The following is a 17,131-nucleotide window of genomic DNA, read 5'->3' as shown; positions in this document are numbered from 1 at the left end:
GCAGTCTCTCATGCAATACCTCACCTGCCAACCGCCTCCACAATCTCATCAGGACTCTGGACTCTGCTCCACCTTCAGACTCCTCCTTGTCTCTCGGTCCACCTCCACACCTGCTGGCCTCACCCAAAAACCTTTCACTCTGTCTCTTTCATACCTATTATTTACTGTTTCTGTTCTTCACTATTCTTTTCCTGAGCCATTGCACAGAGAGCCTTTAAAAATCACATGTATCCCTGTCCACTTTTCATACGTGGAATTCAAATCAGTTTCTGTTTTTTTCTTTTTTGTTATTGGCATTTGGCTTATTACAAACCTTTACGAAACATTTATCAGTCAACATATAAAAATATAATTTATCATATATAAAGGAAATAGAAAAATGAAGAAGAGAACAGAAAAAAAGCAGTCAATTATTTTTTAAATGATCTTGGCAAATAATTCATCAATGAACTTGGCTAAGGCAAATTACATTTTGAGGTTATCTCCTCGGCACATGAAGGTCCACCAGTATGATATACTCCAGGATGGTTTTTCATTTATTAATGTGCCAAGGTAAGTCGTTCTTACAGATTTAAGTCCTGGACAACTCAATGCAAGGTGTTTTAAAGTTTCTGCTGATATTTTTCACCCGCTACAATTGTCAGATCTATCAAGACTTAAGTTCCTTGCATTGAGAATTTGATTGGTCAGAAACAAGTGTAATCGAATTTGCAGCAGTATATTGCGGTGCTGAGCATTGGGAATTTTGACAGATACTTCGGAATGACATTTACAGCTCTGGTTCTTGAGTGGTATTTTCATACAGCTTGTACCACAGTTTTGTTTGTGGCCAGTCCTAGAGCCAGAGTTTCTTTTTTGCAGCATCGGGATTCTGTACAAGCATCTCTACTGATATGTTTGTTTTGTCTAAAATCGCTTGACACTGTGAGTACCAAGTTTTTTCACCCCAATCAAATTTTCCTTGTGCATCAGATTCCAGGATTTGAAATTGGATCAGACCATTCGGCATGATAAGCTTGCGGAATAATGGCAAAGCCTTCCACACCACTATGGTATAGATTAAGACTAACCCCAATTTGTGTTGTATGATAATGATTGATACACAGTTGGGCACTCGCAGAATTTGCCTCCAGAACGTACCTTCGAGTACGACCACGCTTTCCAGGAGTAGCACAGAGAGGTCTCAGCTCTGTATGTTAGAATCAGCACGACTTTCTGTTTGTAAAATTTAACAACAGGAATCAATGAGAATTTTCTGTACCTTTTGTGAATTATGGCTCCTTGAACAGTGAGACTCTTAGTTTTTGTTCTCAGGTCAGCTATGCGCGGTTTGTTGCATAAGCTCTGGTTTATTTCATCCCCTGACTATTTTATGCAGTGCACTCGAGCAATAGGTTTGTTGATAAGGTGCCAATCGAAGTTGTTTGTTTTCTGGATACCTCTTGTTCTTTGAAACACCAGGACGGCAGATTTTGTGGCATTTAATTTTAATGCAATTCTTTCATATAGAGCTGAAGAAAATTCAGTTTTCGTTGGAGGGTGATTGGTGTCAAAGCTAAGATTATGAGGTCGTCAGCATAGAGAATCCATCCCACGGGTGTCTTGTTTATTTCTGGTGGATTAGAGCGTTCTTCCAACAGTATTTATTTTATGTCCGCAATGAATAACTTAAACAACTTAGCGGCCAAAGAGCAGCCTTGTATTAGGCTGCGGAAGGTTAGAACATTTTTGCTTAATAGGCCTTCCTTGTTCAGTCGAACCTGAATAGAAGTATCTGTGTATAGAGCTTTTATAGGTTCTAGGATCCATTATGGGCAGCCCCAGTTGTCCATTTTCATCCAAAGCTGATCCCTGTCGACATTGTCAAAGGCTTGATCAAGATCAATCCTTGCAGTATAGATTCTTGTGCCTTCCTTTAGGGATCTTAATTTAAGGATGTCCAGGATAAATAGGTTACTGTTATAGCCCACACTTTTAACAAATCCAGTTTGTCGGGGATCAAAGTGGCCGGATTCTTTGACCCAGTTTTTCAATTTTACCAGAATTATAGAGACGCATATAGTTTTCCCAGAATGTAGATCAAGGCAATTGGTCTATAGTTCTTTGGATCAATTTTGTTGCCCTATTTGTAGATTGGTATGATGATCGCTGTCTTCCAGGAATCTGGAATTTTCTTCTGGGTCATGATTGCTCTAAATAAAATGATACAGAAATCAGCCCATTCTCCCTTAAAATCTTTAAGCATTTGGTTCGACACTGCATCTGGGCCTGTGGCACAGGAATCTGTTTTTAGCATGTGATGTTTGTTTAGCATGCTGCTTCTTTGGAGCCGCAGTGAATGGTGTGCCTCTCTTTGAGATGAACTTTGACCAGCCTCTGCAATTCAAAGTCAATACGACCCTGGCGGAAGACCATGGTGCTATTAGCACCATGGTCCATGCCGGTAAGTTACCGACTCCGCCATGGAGAAAGGGGGAATTACCACCCCATTACAAGGTTGGCGGGGCGGTAATTCCCCCTTCCTCCATGGCCCTTCCCCATTCCCATTTTTGCCCCATAATTAGCACCAAGGTCCCTTTGCGGGTCCCTACTTTAACGGCTGGTCTACACCAGCCATTAAGGTCGGGTCCCGCAAGGGGACCTCGTAATTAGGCGCTAATAGGTTAACGGCGCCACAGCCTTTTACGGCGCCGTTAACCCATTAGCGCCTGGGTCGTAATGAGGCCCAATGTCTGGGTCAACAGTTTTGTTTCACAGCTTGCAGAGACTTCTTGGCACTGCACATTATACTGTTTTTGTGATCCTAAAATTAAATTAACAGAACTCTGGCCAGCATCATGGGGTACGCCATTGGATGATTGACAGTGGTACCAATGTCAAGGGTCAGAGCACATAGTGGTGTTTCAGGATCTTGGGCTCTTCCACTGCCTCTGGTATAGGCCTGCCTTTGGCATATGCCCTCTTAGGTCACCTAACCTAGGCTGGGATGGGTCCTTCTGTCGCCCCTGATAGGGTCAATCCCCTGACCCTGTCATACGTATCCTTCCATCTGTTCCTTGCACTGATGTCCTGTTAAAAACAAGCATCTGCATCGCCAACAGTTTGGCTTGTGCATAGATTTTACACAGACATTTGCCAGGCACTGATATAATATGCAAAGATAATCACACCATTTTCCAGATGTTGCTATTTTATGGCCAGGTGGTAGCATTATTGCGATCCCTGGCAAATTGCTATCCCATTCCTAAACAAAAAGCCAAAACTATTGGCTTTGCCAGTGCTTGTTTACGATTATTTTCGAGACTCCCTAAAGTAGTCCCAAAATTAAAAGTCCCTCATTTACGTTCATTAAAAAGAAAACAAATGGCAATAGGTGGTACTATTAATCCTTGAGAATCATGCAAAGAAATAGAAAATTGTGCATTCCTACCAGCGACTAACACAATCAGCAACAGATGTCCGTGAAGAGCAGTGCTGCAGCATAGTCTTAATAGACCTCCTGGTAGTAGAAAGTGGCTCAAGGTGAGAATCATCATGCTCTATGAATAGGTCGTTCCTCTCACATTGTGACAAACTAGTCCTTTGAAGATCATTTAAGGTAAGGGGGCCTCTACACAGGTTTTAACATGGAGAGTAAAGCTTTAATGAACTATGAAGTGAGTCAGAAACCTGAAGTCGAAAACACCCCTTTGTTGATATCTGCCTATCTGGAGTTGTGTGTTTTGAATCCAGCCCTTTTGCCACTTTAGCCCTTAAACACCCAAATGCAAAGGATGGCACGCTTTGAATCAGTCATATCCTCTGTCATTAGACCTGGATAGCTCACATTCCATCATTGTAAACTCGGCTATGGAATTATACAAGTGTATCAGTTGTATGCAAATCAGTCTTTGTCCTTGAAGCAATGCGAGCAGTCCAGCCCGAACTACTAGGTTATGTCCCCTGTGCACAGAAATGCAAGCAAATACAGAAATGTTTTGGCCTGATATCCAGGTAAATAGTTCACAGGCTTAGCGTGTGCTTCTCAAATGAGGCCAGCCTACCCATTTTAAATCCTGGCTGTGATGACCCAGTCCTTTAGCCTACTGAGGACATTTATAGTGCGTGATAACAGCTGTTATTACTGTTCTCTGTACTGCCTGGAGCCACTTCAAAACCTGGTGAGTTTGTGTCTATTAGTGGCGGTGGAGGGGGATTTCATTTTGGATTGTGTGAGAAGAATTTTGGGCTTCAGGGAGACAACCGTGTATACCTTTGGGGGCAAAATGTGGGATTGCTGCCCTTGCCCTAACCAATGCTCGACGAATCCCTGCAAATGTCTTCTTGCCTTCCCCAAGACGGGTAGAATTCTTAGCAGACCTCTGAGCACAGCACCTGAGCATGGTAGAGTGAGCTTTGAGGCATATCTCAGCTCGCCAACCAGCATGCTAAGCAAAGCAAAATGGGTGACTGCATCCTTAAATTTCAAGTAGCCCTTCCTCTTGCTTCCAATAACCCTTTGCTGTAGCTCATGCTAATGGTCTGGAGTTTAGAGACTGCCCCTTCCCCCTCATCTGCCAACTCGCAGATGCTTGTTTTGTTGCACATGGGATACAATGCAATGTGTTGGTGTGAGAGAGCGAGCGAGAGAAAGAGAGAGAGAAACAGAGAGAGAGCAAAGGATTGACAGTTGTATAGTGAGCTAATAAAACAGGACCAGTATGCAAGAGGCCTGTGGTGGGTATTCAGGATTGCAGGTTGTTTTGCCTTGTAAGACTTACTCCCCCATCCCTGTAGCTAACCATCTCCCCTCTAAGATCTTCTACCACTTTACACTCCACACACAAACCCCGCAATCATGGCCACCACTGGCCTAGCTGTCAGCATATCAACACTAACCGACCCACAACCAAGCTCTCTTTATCCTTGTCAAACTCTCCCATATCAGCAGCCAACCAGACCCAAAGCGCTGTAGTCTATTAGATCTTGGGCTCTTCCTATTGATAGCATACCCGCCAGTTTCTCCACCAAACCCGTAGACAGCAGATTGGCACTCGGGAACCCGGGTACTTTGGACCTGCACCCATCAACACTGAAGGTTTGGCATCAGTGGTAGAAGTGTATGAAAAGAAGTAGTGAACTATGTTCCCGGCTGGCCTTCCCCCGCTTCCACAAACCCCATCGCCGGGCCCGCTCCCACGCAAAATACAACCCGACAAACAAATGCAACTGCTGTTTAAGGGAATGTTCAGTGCAGTGCACTGCAGTGCAAGTTTTAACTGCTTCTTACACTTTTATTTCAAAACAAAACCCTTACGGAACGGTTTCCTTTTAAAATAAAAGTATAGGAACAGTAACACGTAATTGAAAAAAAATAGAGGAGCACCCCTCCCAACCGCTCCCGCTCACTTCAACCAATGTTTGCCATCTGCCTTTCCCACTATCCCACTAATAAACTCCACCCCTCTTTTTTCATATAGAGGCCAGCGCAGCGAGGCCACCAATAGTGCCAGATGGCGCTATACAAGACCACTTATATTACATTACATAACATTACATTACTCAAAAACAGGAGATATCCGGTGTGAAGTGCCATGTAAAAACGTGATCATCTTCACCATATCTGAAGTAAACCAGTCATAGGGCCTCATTAGGACCCTGGCGGTATGGGTTTAACGGCGCCATTAAAGGTGCCGGCGCCGTTAAACCCATACCGCCCTATTACGAGGTTCCCTCGCGGGACCCGCTCTGGATGTCGTCAGACCAGAAGTCCTTTGCGGGTCCCGCGACGGGACCAGGGAGTTATTAACTGGCCCATTGTTAGCTCTCTCCCCATTCCCATTGAGCCCTATGGGGGCTCGAATGGGAATGGGGATGGTCCGGGTCCGGGTTCCCTGAATGGGGAAATACCGGGCCCTCCAAGGTCAGAATGGCCCGGTATTTCCCCATTCAGGGAACCCGGACCCAAGTTTGGAGGCAGCCATGCCCTTACAAAGGGCATGGCTGCCTCCAAACTCCTAATGAGGCCCATAGTGTATGTGTTGCTGGTCTTGCTGCAATGCTGCATTTGCCATTTGCAGGGCCTCTTGATGCTTTAAAGGCAAATTATGCTTGGTCCCACAATAATAGGATTAAATAGTTATTTCACATGGATTTGTGTAATTTCTCTTTTCTATAATTCCCACAGCCAAAAAGAGCAGCCCGACTAGAACTACTATGCCACATCCCCACTACACAGTGATGCAAGAACCTCCAGACATTTCCCAGCATTCTTCCTTGGGCAGCATCAGTGAGCTACAGCTTGATTCTCTAGGCAAAGGGGAGAAGGGACCCACGTCTGGGCATAGCTAATCCCATTTAATTTCCACAGCTCCAAACTACCAGGTCTGAATTCACCTATTCCAGCTTTCGGTGGAAGTTAATACCACAAGTGGCCTGCACTCCTAACCAGGCGATGTTCTGTAATCTCAACAGTGCATCTGTGTCAGTAGCTTTTTATTCTGCCTGCCATGAGCGTAGGCGTTAGCTGGAGACGATGGTCCTCATCACGAGTCTGGTGGTGATTTTACTACCACTTCTAAGTGGGCAAAATACACCTAAATACAAGTGACAGGAAGCCAATGTTAATCCCCATTTTCGGAGGAGCTCGGATTCCATGGGAATTTTGGAGGAAATATGGTGGGTGGTAATACCACCATGGTCATCACTCCACTTTTTGGTGTTAATGTGGAGGAAATACCTCCAACTAAAGACCCGGGGGTATCTCCTACGCACTCCCACAAAGCCTGTAGTAGGGTGGTGCTGTAAAAGTGGCAGTCATTCTGTTAGCGTCACTTTTGTACTGCACAGCCATGCACGCAATGAGGCTGAATAGGTTTATTTATGCTTGTTTATTTATTGCTAATGTTCAGCGTGCTTAGGGTAATTTAGCACTTAACATCCTCTGACGTTGTATGGCGTAATCTATCATTTCAAGGATAGTATTAATCATTCATTTTTTTCTATTTATAATCCTGCAGACTATCATTGCTACAGGCCTATCTTACGCCTTTGATTTTAAGAAAAGATATAATGTTGATGTGGTTGGTAACATTATAAAAGGGTAAGTGGCAAATCTTTTTTAATGCATAGAACCTGTTTTTTGTTGTTGTTGTGAATGGCAAATTGTGTTTCCCAGATAAACTTTACGAAGATAATTCAACAAGTGAATTTTAATAATTAGGATAACCCAGGGGAGTGATGTGGCAGTCCCCCATTGGCCAATGTCTGGACAATACTAGCCAGTATGGCTCAGAAATCCAATAAAAGGCCCAGAAATTGGCCAATGAGAGAGGGAGCTGCGTCGCTCCCCCAGTCACCGCTGTCAGAAGGGTTTCACCCCACCCCTTCTCCCTGGGATGCACCTGCCAATCTGTGCAGCTGAGAGCCCCACTGCCTGTTTCACCCCCCTTCTTGCCCAGGCCACACCAGACAGACCCACCGGGGGCACCATAAATCCACCGCCCACATGTCCCCACACCATCCGCCCCATACCTTAATGGTGCTGGGCTGTGTGGTTTCACCCCCTGCTGGCTCAATCTTTGCCAGGCGCAACTGTCAGAAGCGGCCCGCATTATCCCCTAATGCCCTCCATCTACCTCCATTATTTTTCTGAACCGCACCGGGCAGATGCAGCCCAGCTGTTTACTAAGCCTTGCCTCTCCCCACCCTCCACATCATGTTTCTACACAGTTGAGGAACTAGCCACATACTAGAAACCTCATTAAAAACCCTCACTTCTCCCGGGCCTTTAACTCTGTCTTCGGGGCCCATAACTCCTGGCATGGATCTCAGACTAGGTCTATAAAGCTTAAATATTATTAGCCTAAAAGAGTTCAAACTCTTTCGTTTAAGGGTCTGTAACTTTTAGGCAATCTTTGTGTCAAGTATGTGCTACGGTGGTACACTAAACCTAATAAAGTCAAAATTATATAGATTATTTAATAGTTATGGCAGAACAATGATGCTAACAAAGTGGTATACATTTAAATAACTATTCAAATAACATAGGAATAAAGAAGTTAAAACTCAGTAATCATCTAAGAGTTTGTAGAAATATAACATGTTAGAAATCCAATAGGTATCGAGCAATGAGTTGAGGAAGACAATACTATTTCGATGTAACATTTAATGTTAAAATTACCATCTTTGGGGGAGATAAGCAAATAACATAAAGCAAGCAATTCGATTAGGTAAAAATGAGAGGGCGTATTTTCTCCAGGTGGACTGTGCCTTTCTTCAGTCTTGAAAATCGTGCACATAGTGTGCAGTTAAGAGGAGCCTCAGAAGGCAGCGGAATGCTCATCTCAGAAGATTGTGCCAGATTTGAACAATATGTATAACCTGGATTTAAACCTTTACTTTACTGCTAAACATTCCTTTGTGTGCTACCCCAACTAATAATTTAAACCTTCAAAATTTGATTTGGCTTTCTGTTGAGTTTTCTCTGTGAGTTTTGGTGTCAGTCCTGAAGAATATCAATTGCTGAAAAGCAGAATGTTCCTTAGAAGACGTAAAGAAGCACATTTTAAATAAAATCTAAACATTGACCAGAGGAGACTGTGAGAAAACAAAGCAAAGAGTGTCTCACCCACTAGTCCTCGCGGACTTGCATCCAGATGGCCAGGACACAGCCATCGCTTTTGGATCCAGGTCCTCGGGGTGGACCAGTGCAGGAGGATCATCTGGGTGAGGGGTCTTCGGAGAGTGGGTGTGAGGCAGCCAATGGTGAGACGTGGTATTCCCCCCTTTCGTGTACACACAACCCATCCTATTTATTAGGATTCACCAGTGTCCCAACTCCCCCCCCTTTTCACACAGTGGGCCGAGGAAGAGGGTGACTGAGAGCAACAATGCTTACTCTTACACATCCCATCGGACATTTCCTGCTAATCGGGTCAGGCAAAGTCAGACACTTGACTCCAAGTGCATACATCTGATACTAATTAGCTCTCCTCATACGGATAAAAGGTGGAACACAGAGACACATAAAGATACACTTTGAGCAAGGGGGAACACGAGTAAGAGCAGAACTTCCAGGTTCGAAGGTGAATCTACTGGAGGGACGAGAGCCACGGGTGGAGAACCCCAGGAGTTCCCTGCAGGAGGTCATTGCCTCCAAAAGGCTGCAAAAGACATGTGGAGAAGGCCAAATCCCAAACAAGAAGGCTGCATTGTGTTTCAAGGACACCAGAGACCCTCCCGGGTGAACGGCAGAGTTGGGGAGGTGATGCCAAGCCTGTGGTACTAGCCTTGACTCGTAAACTGGAAGACGGTAAAGACAAGAAAGAAACGCACACAGCTGGAAAGCAGCATGAGAGACTGGTGTGTGCTAAAGAAAGATTGAAGTGGCAACATTATATCGCACAATTGAACGCTGCACACGTGTGGGTGAGACATGAAGAAAGGCAGACCTGCGAATGAACCTTGAATTAACGATAGCTGTAATGTTAGCGGTAATGTGTAACGGAGTGGTCCGGCGAAAGAAAGTAGCCTATTTGAAAGTCTCTGTGAAAGGTGAAAAGTTTGTAGCGATAAAGTGAATGAACTGTAAAAGTGAGGTGATCAAAATTAACCCTGCGAGAAGGGGAAAGTAAAGCGGCGAATGCTGGATTTTGATGCCAAGCCAGTGAACTACCCAGACCAGGAAGCACTGGGGCAAATAACATAAGCGTGTGAGTTGAAAGCTGGAAAGTCGAAGTGGTCCTGCGTGCCATTTACACATGGCAGACAGAATTTACAATGAATTCCTATGGAACACCCCTGCCTTTTGCTAGTGTAAAAAGCACATGGATTCCATAGGAATCCATTGCTTTTACGTCAGCATGAACATGACATGCTGGCGTAACACCAAGTGGTTTTTGAAGGTGGAGTGGAAAAGGCAGGTAGAAATGAAACTCATTCTGCCAACTGCCTCCACCTTCAAAAACTACAGAGCGTGAATGGAGGTCTTAAGATGTTAAGACAGGCGTAACAAATTTATGACTGACTTTAACACCTTCATTTATGCTATGGGTACTTCAAAACTGAGACCCAACAAGTTCACCACCACATAATTTGCCCCATACTACTGTCACCTCAACAGCAATGCAGAGAGAATTTATCAGCAGTGATACCACTTTCTTCCCTTATCTCATCGGCAGCAGCATCTTTATTACTGTATCAGCAACATTACCAGCAGCACTACCAGCTTCTACTGCAGGGTGATGCCTTGTTGCAGCCAAACATTAGTACTCAGATGTTATTTTGTCAGATTTCGAGAGTTATCCAATCCCCTTACTCAGCAGCCATAATAAGCAGCATTAGCTGCACAGCCCTCATCACAACTACGCCCCCCCACCCAGAATCTGGAAACTCCTCTCTGTCAACAGCAGACTCTTCCCCTGACTTCGCAATTTCAGAAGGATCTCGAGACACTCCACTTCAAACGAGGGCTCCTCCTCACCATTAGCAGGTTTGCACACGTATGTGCAGAAGTTGACACAGGTAACATTTGAACATCAAATGGTGCCGCAACTCAGGCAGCAACAGTGAGACGAGGACACCGAAGCCTTTGAGGAGCTAAAAAAAGCTTTATCGTCAGGAGTACCAATCTCCACCACAACCATCAACTACACTAAAACAAAGTCCTTCTGGCTTATCAGCAGTTAGTCCAGCTACTCTACTAGGTCCACCATCACCAAGTTCACCAGAACTGCATCCACAAATATCAGCATCATATGTATATTTGAATAATACATTTATATGGCACATGACTTGGATGTTGAAGAAGCCCTGCCAGTCCCAAGCAAGTAGGAGGAGTCAGATAATTCTGGCACTGTCATGATGATGATGATGATGATGATGATGATGATGATGATGGTAATCACTACCAATGAAAGCATGTTTGACGAGTTACCAGCCACAATACTGGGTGAGTTCAGACCCTTCTCGTGTGTTCAGACCAACTGGGATTTGTACGCAGGTGACATGGTGTCCATTATTCTCTTTAAATCCTCATTTTCATTCATTGGTGCGCAAGTGAGAGAGATGGATCTGGTCATACTATCTGTGGATGTGGTGAAGGCATCTGAACTGATCATTTGGCCTTTTCTGGAGAATGTTTTGCAGTTGCTTCAGTTGGGACCCTTTGGATCTGATGGACTGAGGAAATAAACACTACACAAACAGCAAAGGTTCAGGTGCATGGAAAATATTGAGAGGCTTTTGATTTGGTTAGGGAAAAAGATATGGGTTACAACTATCCCACTTTCTTCCATTATATATCACAATTGGCAGCATCCATGTTCAAAAAATAAGGATCAAGTGCATTTTAAGCAATGGGGAAGAGTACAAACTCACAGCTTTTACAGATTAAACTCTGGCTGTTGGTCACATTTATGGTTTGGCGAGCTATCTGATTTAAAATAAATGTTCAGGATTGCATTGTAAAGCCTCTAGGGTCTAATGTTATGAAGATGGAGGACACTAAGGTATATGACCAATCTAATTGCCTGCAGAGTTGGCTGTGCAATGCCCTACCACCTTCTAACATTATCCCTGTCGAGGCGCGGATTAAGAAGGACCTAAAACATGGCCATCTTTTGCCTTATCTTGGCAGGACTTTCTCTGTAAACATTATCTTTATGCTTAGACTACTGTATTCATTCACCATGATGTCCTTTGCAATTACTAAAGTCTTTTTCCAAGAATTTGTACTTAGGATTTTCCTGTTTCTTTGGGTCAATATGTAGTCTTGAATGATACCGCAAATGTAGAATATGCCCTGAATGGTGGTTTGGGGTAGGCTTGGAATAGAGTACTAAGAATAGCAATAGTCTTTTCTGGAGAAACATATGTTAGCCCTCATGACAGAAGCTGGGTAACTGAGGGATTCCATAAAGATCCTGCCTAGCGGGGTCTTAAACCACCAAGTCCAAGAGATAACATGAAAAACTTTAGTTAGTGGGAAGGACCCTGAACATCTGTCCATGCAGCCATCTTCACTAATTCCCAGCTGGGAATGTTGGCCTTCAAAAGTGGTTGTGTGGCAAGTTTGGAAGTGTGGTGCAGCTCTGAGGGATGCTACATTCCTCCCTATTGAAGATCTTGAAAGCGACTTATGGGAGGGGCTAGTAACAGTGTTTGCCTATCACCAAATAACTGAAGGCCCTACTTTAAATGTGCAAGTGAAGAGGGTCTTTAGAAAACCAATGGAATTTAAAACAGTTAACTGTCATGAAACCGGCAGTGGGGCGTATGTCCATCCTTTACATGATGTCGCTGTCTAGAAGAGGACTGAACGTATTGAAATACGTTTGGGGTCTGACGGAACTATGAGTTGAGGGCCTAGCCTTCATCGTTGCAGTAGAATACGCGAGGGGGTTGTGATGTGCTTTCTAGCCCATTTTGCAAGGCTTGATGCTACTGCACATGTGGCAGTCTGCTCCAAAGATACTACATCAGATGTCCCATGCACACACTGCTATCGGGGATACATGGAAAAGAACAAAGCCTATCTGGTGAAGCAGTAGGGAGATCCAAACTTGTTTTAGGATGAATTGAGGAAGTAATTAATGACAACATTCCAAGGGATCCACTATGGATTATTTTCAGTCTCCCCCACAAAAGTAATACAGTTGAATAGATTGGCCTTCACAGTTCATGCTATTCATTTATTGTGCAGCTCAAATTAGTGAGATAGGAGCTTCGAAAATACCCCCCCACCCTCAAGCACTAAGTAGTTTAGTGAAGTCTGGGACTTACATAGTATGATAGAGTGAATGCATATCATTCACAAAAGAATCACACTTAAACATGGAATGGTACAAATTCCTACTCTACACATGTGCTCATAAAAGAGGAAGAGACGAGACAGTGGGGGGGGGGGCGGTGTTGAAGCCAGAAGAGGGTGGGTCATCCCAAACAGCATTATATGGACTATACAGAAACGTGTGTGGTGGCGGTGGCTCCCTCTAGTTCTGTGTTAAATTGCGCACCTAAAATAGTAGGTATTTGCTATTTTAAAATGTTAAATGTGTTTTTAACCTGCCTAAGTTTTGTTGGTTAGGGGGGTGTGGCAGCAGTTTTTGTGTACATGCCTTCTGTAGGTGAGGTCCTTCTTAATTTTAATGTGCTGAGTCTCTGCAATGGGCAAGGCTGGGCTAAACTAATTAATTTAGCAAAGACAAGGCACTTGCCAGCCTGGTCTAATCAGCACAGTGGTGTCATCACATGTGTTGGACAGCCTTTGATCAGTTTGTGTTGCTCCACCGTTATTTTCATCTTTTTGTTGTGTTCTATATTGTTATTTCTCTCAGAAACGACAAGAATACACACATCAAGAAGTTACAATGAGGTTATAAAGAGACAAAAACAGCAATGCATCAGATGAACAAGAAATATCCCTCATTTGTCAGCCCCCCTCATAAACCTGAAATTCAACATAAACACAGACGTTCAACACGATGAACCATTGACCGCCTGATAGCACCTGTACCCTCCTCACTCTTCCCTACTCTCACTTTCCTTCTCTCTCTGTGTTCACCCCTTGCTTTCTAAAGCGCTTGGTAGTTTGCCAGCTAAGTTTAACCTTTATGTTAAAAATGCCCCCACTTCCTAGGACCCTCCAAATCAAACTAACCCCATCCTCTTCCAACATGTGCATTGAAGGGGACCTCTGGCAAACACCATAAATGCTTGCTCACCTCTATCGACACCCTCTAGAAGAAAAAAAAACATAATGCCTCCAGTTCCAGCAATGATTCTCTGACTCTGTGGAAAACCTGACTCTGCTCAATGCCGAGTTCTTCAGCAAATCTGCTTGCACGCTCACCACATAACTTGATGCTACCAGAGCCTCTGCTGTACTGCAGCCTAAACGAATTCTCACCCAATATCCCTATCATTTGGGTAAATAAAATAAGCTAAATGATAACCCACATTTCCTCTATGGCTACATTTGGGGTTAACCCCTATATTGCAGGGAGAGAAGCGGGCAGGTGTCGGTTTATGAGCAAGCAAGCAGTCCTCTCCATACAATGATGCATTGTTTGGGAATGGGTGTACATATAGCACAGAAACCCTGGTGCAATCGGGTTTCCTTGTTAAATGTTCACCGCCATGTTTTAATCCATTATACTACATTTTGACTGCAATATCGAGATGGAACAGACAAGAAGACTTGTGCTGGTGGTATCTTTCTTATCTTACAACTGTGCATGTAATTTGCATGTGACTGCATGTTAGCCATTGATGCATGTGTTCTGCATGTAAAGTATACCAGAGCCCTCTGAATTGATAGACTATGTACAATCCCCTTGCCCCCTCCTTGCACTGCAGCCCATAGAATACAGCTGACTCCCATGAAAAATTCAGTCCAGCTGTCACATAGCCACTGACATAGCATAACTTTGCACTATGCGCTGTATGATTTTAAAATGCTTCAACCTAGTCATCTCTGCTTATCTCGGAATGCCAATTACTGTTTAATTATTATTGCCTTATATTGCTCCTTTTATTTACATATTTACACAAACGACGGTCTTCGGAGGGGCGCTCATCCACCAAAGCGCTTCGAAAATGAATTGTAAATGTGGCATGCCAGTCCGTGTATGGCAGGCAGCGTTGCCATGATTCCGCATGGAACCTGCATGATTTTGGCAGCATTCCAAGGGGAATCATACATTTACTTTTTTGGGAGGATCAGGACCCCCAAGTACAATACATCACAGGTATATCCTACGTGTCTGCCGGACAGGGTGTATATGAATATGCAGAGAGATACAAATGTATTCAAAAAAATAATGTATTTATTTTTTCTTTATTTTTCTTTGTTCTAATTTGTATAGATTCGGCCATGATGGCAGACTTAAGTCCAAAATGCATTGGCTCCTTTTGTATGCAAATCTGCATTCCTCAATATGCACTTATATTAATTCACTGAAACACCCCAGAATTCTCTTTAATGTAGTGTTCTTTAAAATGGTACCATTAACCTTCGTCATTATGTAAATTAATTCTGGACGACCCAAGGGTGAGCATGCAGTACCAGGAGATCTCTGTAGGTGTGTCTGTGGTAACATTGGGTGCATATGTCATATCATCCAGGGGCATGCTTTGCTGTAATATAACTATGTTGCTGATGCAGAGCCCTAATCCTCCTTATAAGGCAGTCCTGAGACATCTCAGGAGGCCCTGACAAACGTCTGAAGGCTCTTCATGTAGTCAAATTACCCAAAGCTGTATCCGGACACGACAGATATGAACCTTGTTGTTTCAGAAAGGCAGCAGGCATTGTACTGGGGTAAGTAAAAGCTGACATTGGTTAATGCCACCAATCTATCCCTGTCAACCATGTGCGAAACATCAGAGTCCGGATTGATCCAAGCATTCACAAGCACGCACAGGATGCTGCATTGGCATGGAATCATTGGTCCATGCCTTTAGCTCGATGCCTCTGCACTATGGCAAGGTGATGCAAGCAAAGCTACCTAAAGTCCTAACACAGAAGCTGACGTTGGTGCATGAAAGGGCTGCTTGAATGCGGCATTGTGTCGGTAGCGTCGGCCATACTTTCCTCGTCCTACGCGATAATCCACCGTCCTGATGTAGTCTTCCATGGGACGTTATTACCTTCAAAGCATTGAGGCGAGCGGCAGCAGTGTATGTACAGTTAAGGTCTGGATTGGCCACAATGAGATGATATTGCCCTCATTCTGTGGGAAAAGCCACTGTCGCGATTTAGTCTTCCATGGGAAATACAAGATGGCAGCTGGAGCAGTGTATGTACAGTTAAGGTCTGGATTGGCCACAATGAGATGATATTGCCCTCATTCTGTGGGAAAAGCCACTGTCCCGATTTGGGGGCTGATTCATGGAATTATTTGTGCCGAAAAACGGGGATTTGTGCGCCATTCTGCCCGCAAATCCCCATTTGTTAAACAGGGCTGAATGGCGCACAAATCCCCGTTTTTTGGCACAAATAATTCCATGAATCAGCCCCTTAGTCTTCCATGGGACGTACACAGTGGTCGAAGGGAGCGGGAGCGGTTGGGAGCGGTGCTCCTCTACTTTTTAAAAATACATTTTACTGTTCCTCTACTTTTATTTTAAAAAGAAATCGTTCCGTAATGGTTTAGTTTTAAAATAAAAGTGTAGGAAGAAGTTGAAACTTGCACTTTCAGTGCACTGCACAGGACGTTTCCTTAAAGAGCAGGCTCATGTTTTTTGGGGGTTTTATTGTGGGTGGGAGGGGATTGGCGATGGGGCTCGTAGGGAGCGGGGGCAAGCCAGCAGGGAATATAGTTCCACTACTTCTTTTCGTACACTTCGACCACTGGACGTACAAGATGACAGCTGGAGCAGTGCATTTACAGTAAAGGTTTGGATTGGCCTGCCTGCCTGCCATGCTAATATGACCAGTCAAGTTTTCCCTGACATTATATAAGACCCAGTTCCTCTATTTGGTCTTTCCTTTGTCATTGTTTTATTTTATAGTTTTTATTTGAGAATTGTAATTAAGTACAGCGTTTTGCTGCATCTCTGAATAAGGGGTGGGTGTCCCACGTTAAACAATGCACTTAGTACATTTTGGTTTTGAATTGAAAACAAAACAAAACATGTATCATGGTTCAGAGAATGCTTGATTGGGGTCAAAATGAAGGCTACCCTTCGAATCCTATATATGTTAAATATACTTTGGTTCTAGAACGTGTTACCTACTATACACCAGCTGCAATTAAATTAAATGCTATTTAATTTGCAAAAAAAGCTGAAAATATCCAGAACTATTCCATGAGATGCCTGATATCATAAATTACTTTCAAGCTGCTCATTTTCATATTTATTTTAACTGGGCGAAAATGGAAACCACTTAGCGGGTGACACATGGGGATTTGCCAGAAGGCCATTTGGGGATATGTTAGGTGTCTAAAGCAATGGCGCCTGAACCTTTATTCATATCCACTTAAGGACATGAATGAACCTATGGTGCTTGTAGTGAAGCTACGCTTGGCAAATGTTTTTTCTCCAACTTGTCAGCATTCCCTATATAAACAAACTCCAGTCCTAGAATATGTGGGGCAAGTGCTGGCTGAAGGGAGGAAAAAACATAATTTGCCCAGTGATGTTTTTT

At 43.8% G+C, this 17,131-nt stretch overlaps 1 protein-coding gene across 1 annotated transcript in view; it reads left to right on the top strand.

Annotated features, from left to right (window-relative positions):
- LOC138513973 (chloride anion exchanger-like) overlaps positions 1 to 17,131 on the top strand; it is a 266,455-nt gene that overhangs the window by 141,831 nt on the left and 107,493 nt on the right. Inside the window, exon 7 of the mRNA XM_069629153.1 lies at positions 6,999 to 7,081. Within this exon, the coding sequence (XP_069485254.1) occupies positions 6,999 to 7,081 (83 nt within the window). The remainder of the gene's footprint in view (positions 1 to 6,998; positions 7,082 to 17,131) is intronic.

Source organism: Ambystoma mexicanum, chromosome 12, assembly GCF_040938575.1.
Source record: "Ambystoma mexicanum isolate Mex_15411 chromosome 12, UKY_AmexF1_1, whole genome shotgun sequence".
NCBI lineage: Eukaryota > Metazoa > Chordata > Amphibia > Caudata > Ambystomatidae > Ambystoma > Ambystoma mexicanum.
This window is presented reverse-complemented; position numbering and strand designations above follow the sequence as displayed.